Source organism: Coffea arabica, chromosome 7c, assembly GCF_036785885.1.
Source record: "Coffea arabica cultivar ET-39 chromosome 7c, Coffea Arabica ET-39 HiFi, whole genome shotgun sequence".
NCBI lineage: Eukaryota > Viridiplantae > Streptophyta > Magnoliopsida > Gentianales > Rubiaceae > Coffea > Coffea arabica.
Window position 1 is genome coordinate 7062360 of NC_092322.1, and position 10432 is coordinate 7072791.

At 34.7% G+C, this 10432-nt stretch overlaps 1 protein-coding gene across 1 annotated transcript; it reads left to right on the forward strand.

The window, feature by feature from the left end:
* Positions 1-3493: 3493 nt before the first annotated feature.
* On the forward strand, positions 3494-10280 carry LOC113698968 (3-epi-6-deoxocathasterone 23-monooxygenase CYP90C1). The gene is made up of 9 exons (XM_027218964.2): positions 3494-4017; positions 6692-7022; positions 7154-7303; positions 7538-7828; positions 8801-8890; positions 9032-9110; positions 9245-9351; positions 9542-9669; positions 9893-10280. The coding sequence occupies exons 1-9, from the start codon at positions 3818-3820 to the stop codon at positions 9984-9986; spliced, it is 1470 nt and encodes a 489-aa protein (XP_027074765.1). The 5' UTR covers positions 3494-3817; the 3' UTR covers positions 9987-10280.
* Positions 10281-10432: the final 152 nt, after the last annotated feature.

Consider the following 10432-nt stretch of genomic DNA (forward strand, 5'->3'; position numbering starts at 1 on the left):
TGAGTCCTGGCGAGAGTTGGACAGGCAGTCCGTTGATACCCTATGGTTTGCCCTAGGGAGATATGGGGCTGTCACAGAACACCCACTTTGTGAAAGGAGTATGAGTTGGAGTGGGGAGGAGGATTTTTCTCCCCCATCTTAAATGAGGTGGGGTGTGAGAGAGCATAACCTTGCCCCATCTTCCCCTCCGTCCCTTGTATTAATTAAATAAATATAATAAGATTATTAATACATCTATTTTTTCCATATTATTTTGGGTTAAATTATTAGTACTAGTCATAGTTATAAAATTCGGCCCGACCCGGCGGTCGAACCGGTCATTAGACCGGGCCGAATTTGGAATCAAATCGTTTGTGCAAAGAGACCGTTGACTTAGTCAATGACCCGGCGATCGAACCGGATTAAACCGGAAACCCTGTCGGTTTTGGCCGGGTTTGTCACTAACCGGATTTTGTGGAAAAATTAATTACTGTTGTTGGAACTCGAACTTCGGACCTCTGCCCCAACACTACCGCCTGCTTACCACCAAACTACTTCCAAATATGTTGACATAATAGCTTTATTATGATATATAAATGTTTTTTCAATTCTATCTTTTTTTCTCTAAAACAAATTTATTTGGAATCTTTTAATAAAAATTTATTACCCTCCAAACTCTATAAGTTATAAAATGGATTTCAAAAATAACATATTACATAATTCATTTAAAGACAAATATTATTTTTAATAATTTTTTACACTTAAAATTCATAAATAAGCTAGATAATTACACTAAATATAGATAAAATTTTACACTTGAAATTTGGTATATTAATAAATAACTGTATATTTGATTGATTCTTATATGAATTAATTATTTTATAACAAATTAAATTAAATGAGCTTTTGTTATGGCATTATTTATTACAATTTATATCATATATCTTATATAAATAATTATGAAATATAATATTTAAATATATGTAGTGACCCACCGATTCAACCACTCACCCTCGGTTAAATCAGTAACCTGTTGACCCACCTCTTTCGCCGGGTTCCTTCCCGGATTGGGTTTAATAACTATGGTACTGGTAGATTCTTTTTTTTTCCCTAATAATAGTACTATTTATTAGTATTAGTGATTGTAATATTAGTGAAACCAAATCATGTTTATGCAATAACATTTGTTTGAAATGACTACTTTTTGTGATGTCCTTGAATCAGTGCAAAATGCTGTTGCATGTCTGGGAAAGTTGTCTCGAATCGAGACAAACTGTGAGCTTGTTATGAAGCTTGGACCGCCTCATTAGTGTTTTGCTCGTGCATAAATACGTGTACTAATGATACTTGTATTAGTTTGTGAGTTTGATGTAACTAGGGCCTAATAGCTCCATTTTATGCACTTATTTCTTATCAATATAGTGTTCATTTGTGGCACTCGTGGGGAAATGGGATAGGGCGAGGATGGGAGATAAAGCAAGAGCGGGAGATATATATCATATATGACAATGGAGCGGGAAGGTAGGGAAAGGCTCTCCTGCCTCAAATCCGCATTGTTGCCATTCTTAAATGTACTCGCGGGGAAATGGGACAGGACAGAGACTAGAGATGGAATAGGGGCAAAGGACCTATATGACAACAAGGTAGGAGGTAGGGAAAGCTTTCCCGCCCCAAATCCAAATCCGGTTCGCTGCATCTTTAAAGGGTTATTATTACTTTACCCCCTTAACATTCGGTGTCACTATCAATTTCTCCCTTAACATTATTATCATTTAGTCATTTTATCCTCAGAACTAATGGTTAAACTTAACGGAATTTATTAATTAAAGTAAAAAGACAAGTTTAGCCTTTAAAGTTACTATCACTTTACCCCCATAAACTATAACTTCATTATCAATTTACCCCATAGAGTTATTTTTTAGGCAATTTATTCCACCATTAAACCAATTTAGCAAGTTAAAAAATTTTAGAAGAAAGTACCCTCATTTTTATATAATAAAAATAATAAAAAATTTAGAGTGACTCTTCTATTCTTTAGTATCAAGAAAAAAGTCAAAATATTAATCTCTTTCTTTTTGGCGATCTTATTAATATTAAAAAAAATAGAAAGATCGGGGGGAAAGGGAGAGGGGAAAGAGAGATAGAGAGAGAGAACTCAATTTTTTTTTTAAAAAATACAAATAAGAAAGAATTAAATACTTTTATTATTTAAAATTATTTTACTTTATTATTTACCACCAGATTTCAATCCTAATCCCAATACGATAATGTTAGATTTTTTTTTCTTTGTAAAATCTAATTTTCTGTCTCCTTCTTTCCTATCTCTTTTTCTTCTTCTAGTATTAATAAGTATGTAAAAATAAATTTGAGAAAACTCTTTTATTTTTATATTTTTGGATCTCTTAAAGTGAAAAAAAAAGAATAATCATTCCGACTTTTTTATTTTTAATTATATATATAAGGGTAAATATATTTAAAATTTTTTTATCATACTAGTTAGATTAATGGTAAAGTAAAATGTTTAGAAAATAATGTTAGAAATTAAATTGATTATATCATTATAATTTAAAGGAATAAAGTAGTAATAATAATGTAGTAATGCTATAGAATAAAAAAGTATTTTTATTCAAAATTTCTTAATATGTTGAGTTGAATTACTTATAGAGGTGAAATGATTAAAAAATAACGTTAAGAAGTAAATTGATAGTAGCGATATGATTGAACGGGATAAAGTGATAATAACCCTATCTTTAAATAGATGTATAGGAAAGTGGCCTTGCTCTTACACATTCAAACCTACAAGTTGTAAGCTTTTGACTATGTGCTTTTTTCCTAAATTATAGACACTTTAGCGGAAATTCAGACACGATTAGGTGTCAAAATTTGACTTTGTGTACCGATTGCAATGATTATTTTTTCCATCCCGAGATGATGGTAGTAAGTAATAGTAACACAAATTTGCAAATGCCCCATAAAACACACAGACTAGTGTCTATTGATTTGACACACACACACATAAAAAAAAAAGCAAAAAAGAAAATACTAGTATCTTTTTTGAAAGAAAAGAGAAAAAAAAATTAGTGTCTATTGTGAAAAGCGTGATGCGATTCAAATCACAAAAGCTTTCACTTGGATTTTGCAACTGATTCACGAAAGAAAAGGTTAGGCCGCAGATAAATAATTACTATAATATTTTTTATAATTTAATATATATATATAATAAAAATATAATTTAAAATATAAAAAATAAATTAAAAAATATATTTATGACACTGGAAAATATTATGTCAGAAGAAAGCAATCCAAACACATCCATAGTTTCTTTCGAAGGGGTAGAGACAAAAAAAAAGGATAAGTTGTCATACCCCCATTGCTCAATCAGAATGGCCTTCTTCATTTATGGAAAAGTAATCCCATAAGATCTTCGCACATACAACTAAAGATTCACTATTTACTCCTCTCATTTAATTTCCTGAAGACAGACACGCAGGCGCACCCTGCGCCCCCCTCTCTCTCTCTCTCCCCCCCCCCTCATCCCCCCTCTCTCCATCTCTCCACACCGCTTTCTCTCTCTATTTATGCCACAAAATCATTCATTTATGTACTAGCTACAACTATAAATGGAGATGCTGCATCAGTACTCTGAGTACTCTGTGAAAAAGCCAGTCTTGGCGTTCTGATTCTTTAAAGCGGTTCAGCTCAGAAAAGGAATTGGAACTACTTGCGAACCAAAAAAAATCTTCCGAAAAAACACACAAGTTCTTTTCTTTCTTTCTTTCTTCCTTTTGAAAAAAAAAAAAAAAAAAAGAATCCTTAATAAGCGTATATCTAGGTGAAAATGACATGGGTTTTGATTGGTATAGTTGTGTCAGTGTTCTGTTTGTATAAGGTGATGAGGAAAAATAAGGAAGAGAGAGAGAAGAAAAATTGGATTCCTAGAGGAAGTTCAGGCTGGCCTCTTCTTGGCGAAACTCTCGACTTCATAGCTTGTGGTTACTCTTCTCGCCCTGTCAGCTTCATGGAGAAACGGGCGGCCCTGTAAGCCTTCTTCTTGCTTCCATAATTTTCGCATAATTTACCATGATCTTCTTTTCTTGTGACTTAATTATCATTTTCTTCTAGAGTAAGCTATTCTTTTTGCTTTTTTGTATATTATTGGCACATGCAGTGTGGTTGAAATTGTTAAAAATTCGTTTTGAAGAGGATTCTTTACAATCTCCGATGATTTGCTGGAAAGGGCAACAGTTCCAAGCAAGACTTTAAGTTTTGTATTACAAGTTTCATCATTCATGTGGTTTTTTTACTTTGGATATGTGCAGTTTAAGAAAATTTTTACATCTAGATCTTTGGGAAATAAGAATCCATTAATTTCGACTTGTGGTTGAGTATTTAGACCGCTCACTCAAAAATTTTCTAACACCTGACGGTACTATGTGAAAAAAAACAAATATTCCTTCTAGTCTAGTTGTGTTTGGATTGTATTTTTCATGATTTTTTCGTGGAAAAATTACTGTTATGATTTGATGTATATAAGAAAAAAAAGATAAAAAAGAAATATGATCACGAAAACGATGTAATTTTTTGAGAGAAAACAGCAATCCAAGCAAGGCTTCCTAACAGAACTTTTATGTTATGTGATATATATATATATATATATATATTTTTTTTTTTTTTTCAGTTTTGTGCAATCAATGAAACTGATCGTAATGAAAAGATGTCCAATTACTTCAGAGTTAAAATGCGGAATTTACAAATTTTTTTTTTGGTAATTTAAAATTGTCTTTAAAATTTTTTAAAAGGTTAGGCCAGCAGGTAACTTAAGTAACGTACTATTTGATTTGCGATAGCCCTTCAATTCTAGAAAGAGAAAAGGAAACGAAGTAAGAAGACAATCACCAGATTTGTATGGTACCTAATAATATGTTAGAGGGGAGGTCTTGTTTTGTTACTTTCATAAACGAAACTACTACTGCTACTTTGCAGGACCATTTGAAGTAATAGACTAGTTCTTTTAGGCTGTTGGATTGGATATAGCACTTGTTTTTTTTTTTTTTTTTAAAAAAAAATGCAGTGGAATGTAGTGGATTTGCACAATTAACGAAAGAAAATCAAAAAAGAAAAAACATGTTATTGTTTTTTTTTTGTTGGTGGTGCGGTGCCATTCTGGATCAGGACCCTGTCAATTAATCCAAGTAGGAAATAAAAATGAAATATGTATATATCCTTTACTTTCCATCTGTATGTGCCTAAAATAATTCGGCGGATATATGGTAATAACAGCAGGTAAATTAGAAAATAGTAGAAATAAAGTCAGTAGTGACTCGGAAACGTCAAAAGATCCTTTACCTTCTTGTTTCCTACTCACCTTTATGTATGTGTATGTGTATGTGGATGTGTATAGTAATTGTCTTATTATCGCATGATTAGCACGAGAAGACACAGAGTGCGTGCTTTTACGAGTCTCAAATTGATAAAATGGCTTCATCCATCATTGCTAGTTGTTGGCGTGGTAAAGTTACTTGTTTGTGATACTATGAAATTTTCTCTAAGCTTTATGTTTTTTTTTTTTTTGGATTTATTATTAATAATTTGCCGACAATTGCTTTTCCAGAAGATTGTGATACGGATGGAGTTTTTTTTTTTTTTTTAAAAAAAATATATATATATATGTATGTGTATTGCAAGTGACTATACGGTTGGCTGGCTTGCGTTGATGGATGATCGATCATATCCATTGATGTTGCATAGGTTCCACACAGAACCCATATTCACGTGTGTGTTCATTGTCATACGTTTGTAGCATTACGATATATCTATCACTCCAGCCTTTTCTATAATTGATGGATGATACAGCTGCTAAAACATTAACATTCATGCCCTCTCTCCGATAAGACACAAAAAACCCCACAGCTCGTTCTTAGGTCATCCAATCGAAGATATATATATATATATAGTCCATCCAATATTGAGGCCTTTGTTTAGCGAATCATCAATTCTTTTTTTTTTTTTTTGTCTCTCTATCTCTCTCTCTCTCTCTCTCTATATATATATAGATAGATATATATATATATATACATTGTTGGAGTTCTTTTACAAATTAACCAAGAAATCACATGTATATTTTGTTAGAATTCTTGTATAAATAGTCCTCTTTTGACGAAGGGGCTCCATAATCTTTAATGCGAAAGTAGAGGGTTATATTGCCTGTACCATTGTTAGGAATAATCTCCCTTTGTCCATTTACCTTGACTAATCATCGTTGCATCGCTATCAGACTGCGCGTGTCTTGCAATTTGAGGAAATTGTCTGAAACGAAGGGTAAATTGGATTAAGACATCTGCCCATCGACTGTAAGGAATTTTTTATTTTTTATTTTTGGCTGGAGTGGAGTCACGCTACCCTGACTGAGGAGGTTTTTGGCTTCATTTCATGAACTGCAGAAGGAGAGAGTGATACGAGTAGCGAAGAGCTTGACGTTAAATTGTACACGTACTGGTTGTGGCAGATTTGACTGCTGAAATTAATAGTGCTTGGGTGTGATGTGGAATTTTCTTTTTTTTAAAAAAATAATTACTATAACGATTTTTTGTCATACACAGAATGTAAATAAAATAATTTTTTTCAAAAAAAATAACGTATTCGTGATAGAAACCAAAAAAAAAAATATAAATATAAATATGACTTATGCAAACACGTACACCGGTGTGACCAGGTACGGGAAGGTGTTCAGAACACATATCTTAGGCAAAGCCATAATCGTGTCAACAGACCCGGAGGTGAACAAGGTTGTTCTGCAGAATCAAGGGAACGCTTTCATTCCTCATTATCCAAAATCCATCTCCGAACTGCTGGGCAAGTATTCAATATTGCACATTAATGGACCTCTGCAGAAAAGGCTGCATGCGCTCATCGGAGGCTTCCTGAGGTCACCCCAGTTCAAGGCTCAAGTCACTCGAGACATAGAAGAATCCGTTCGACATGTCTTCTCAACCTGGATGCAAAAACAGGACCGACGAATTTACCTCCAAGAAGAAAGCAGGAAGGTAGGTATCTATTATTATTGTCTTTTTTTTTTTTTTGGTTTGAATCCTCGCCACAAAGACAGAGGTACCTGTTTCTTTAAACAATTATTGTACTTGAGGACGATTAAATAAAACCATGGTTAATGTTTCAGATTGCATTTGAAGTCATGGTAAAAACTTTGATGAGCGTCGGCCGGGGTGAAGATTTGAATTTGTTGAGAACGGAATTTGAAGAATACTGCAAAGGCTTGATTTCTTTGCCCGTTAAACTTCCTGGAACGAGGTTGTACAAATCTTTGAAGGTACAAACGCATCCTATATATGCAATTGCAATTGCAATTGCAATTGCATGCATGCATCCATCCATCTAATTAATATTTCCAACGGTTTAATTATTTACGTTGGAAATATATAACGCAACGCAGTATATTTGACCATTCATAGATTTTTTTTTTTTTTATAAAAAAAATTGGTTGCTGAATTTGAAGTTAGTCATTGGTAGGGTTTGCACGTGAATATTATTAGGGTCCATGCAGGCTAAAGACAGGATGTTGAAGGTGGTTAGAAGCATAATACGGCAAAGAAAGATGGCTGCTTTGGAAGAAAAACAAGGAATGAATGGGCTGCTGAATGACGTAATTGATGTATTATTGCGCGACACGTTTGAATCATCAGCAGCAGAGGAGGCTCAGCCACGGCTGCCGTTGGATTCGATAGGTGAGAACGTCATAGAGTTGATGATTCCCGGTGAAGAGACTGTTCCGACGGCTTTGACGCTAGCAGTCAAGTTCTTGAGTGACAGCCCCGTCGTGCTAGCCCGATTGCTGGTATGTACCAGTACTAGATTTTTTCTTCTTTGTACCGTGGCTGGCGCTAGCTTGGATTTTACGATTGTTTTTTCAATCGACGGATAGGAGGATGAGGTTCTGGGTAATCCTACGGCTGGGATCAACTAGATCCACGAGCTTCCAGTGGGCCATTGGATGTCAACTTCACTTTATGATTGTCGTACTCGATTGACTTTCAAATGTCATTTTCAATCAGACACACGAGCGCCCCCCACACGTGGGGAAATGCTCGTCGGCCCCACCATGGTCTGTTTGGACTTATTCTAGCCGTACGATTTGGATTGAACGGCTGTCAGCCGGTGGACCAATCTTACAACTACGTACCTTCTTTGGATTTTTTTTGTCCTTTAGAAAAATTCTTAAACCATTTTTTGTGAGCACAATTTGTAATTATTTTTTTACCTTATATATTTTTTAAAACACTAAGGCCTAAGCTCCTTTTTTTTTCCTTACTATTTTATACTATTATTTTTGTCCGTCAAGTAGTGACTTTTTTTTTTCCAAAAAAAATGGTGGCTTTTTTCACTAGCTATTTTTTCTTTTTTCTTTTTTTTTTTGGAGGGGAGGCTTCTTTCTTTCTTTTTCGGTGTCAGCCTTCTTTTGGTCGGTGTCAGCCTTCTTTCGGTCTAGGTACTACTACAAATTTCTTTCAAGATTTCCTTCTTTCTTTCCGGGTACTACTGCAAGTTTCTTACAACTAATATGTTTGGGTAGCGAATTTTTTCAAAAAATGTTTCACTCGTATTATAAATATATTTTTTAATTTATTTTTTTATATTATTAATCATTTTTTATTTTAAATGTATCACATCACATTATAAAAAATGCTATAATAATTAATCAAAATAATTATTAGGAAAAACACTACTCTTATCAAACAAATTAAGCCTCCCTTCCAAATTTAAGTAGTGTGTGCTTCTTGTAAGTTGTAACCTCTTATCACTTGGGCAGGAGGAGAACATGGAACTGAAGCGGCAAAAGGCTAAGTCGGGTGATGAATATTATTGGACTGATTATGTCTCGCTCCCATTTACCCAGAATGTAAGTTGCTGAGTCGCTGTACCATGTAACCAATAGAGTCTAGACCCGCCAAAATGAAGAAAGGGAACATTCTTTTTTTTTTTTTTTTAAAGAATTGCAATATTCAAGTATCTTGTTCTTTTCTTCTTTTGGTCACTTCAGGTCATCAGTGAAACTCTGCGAATGGGCAATATCGTGAATGCAGTTTGGAGGGAAGCAGTAAAAGACGTGAAAATTAAAGGTATGTAGCTCTCTTTACTTTTATGGACGTGTCGTTTGCCAAAAGCAGGTTGTACACTACCCTTTTTTTTTTTTTCCCTTCACAAATTCTCGTCAGGAAAATGCTAATTTAGGTTGTGGGGGTTCTTTTCCCAGGCCACTTGATACCAAGAGGATGGTGTGTCTTGACATCCTTCAGTTCACTTCACATGGACGAAGCAAACTATGAAAACCCCTATGAATTTAATCCCTGCAGATGGGAGGTATACGTGTCTTGTCCGATTATCTGTCTTGTTACCAGTTCAATGACTTCCTCTTTACAACTTTCAATTATCAATCAGAGCATCATTTTGATGTCGCCCGTGCAAAATGTCAACATGGAGACGAAACAAAAAGATTCTTTGGTCTGGATACCATTCTAATCAACATTTTTTTTTGGGCATTGGTTGGTAGAAAACAGGAGCTTCGGTTAACAGCAACACATTTACACCATTTGGTGGTGGCCAGAGGCTGTGTCCCGGTTTAGAACTGTCGAGGCTCGAAATTGCTATTTTCCTTCATCATCTTGTTACAACATACAGGTCATTTTCTTCGTCTTCTTTCTTTCCTTTTTATTATTATTTTTTTTAAAACTTCCTGTGACAAATAGATAGTTGAGACTTGAGAGAGTCACATGCGGATGCTACCCCTAAAACTTTTAGCAGTGGCACTATGGTTTCTTATTGCATTAGGTGGCTAAGGTGGTGACGGGTGAATACTGAAAGTAACGGCAGCTAACACGATCTTTCATTTTCTCCCTTGCAGATGGGTGGCCGAAGATGATGACATTACCTATTTTCCATTCGTCAGACTGAAACGGAAGCTGCCGATCACCATCACACCCCTAGTAAGCGCATAATGAAAGAGAGATCAAATGATGAAAGAAAGGAAAAAAAAAAAAAAAAGACGGTTGGATAACCATAAACCTAAGGCAAGGGTCATCCCCCGCAACCACAGGCCTTACAAGATGAGACTATATCAATTATTACTACCTGTAGCACATCTCCCCGAGATTTTAAGCGTTTTGATCAATCTAAATTTTACTGCAATCCTAGAGCGTTGGAGTAATGATATTTATCTTCGTGACTTGTAAGACAAATGGCATATGACTTCTCTATTGTAAGTACATATCATTGAGTTTGTTCCGGGGTCACTGTCTTTCTTTTGATTGAAGAAGGGTTTTCTTCTCCCTGGGCCCTGATAGAAAACTGATTAGTTAAGCCTGCAAGTGGAGTGGGGTTATGATTTCTGACCTTTATCATCAGAGCCATCATGGCATGAAAATCTATATTTTCTTCTTCTTCT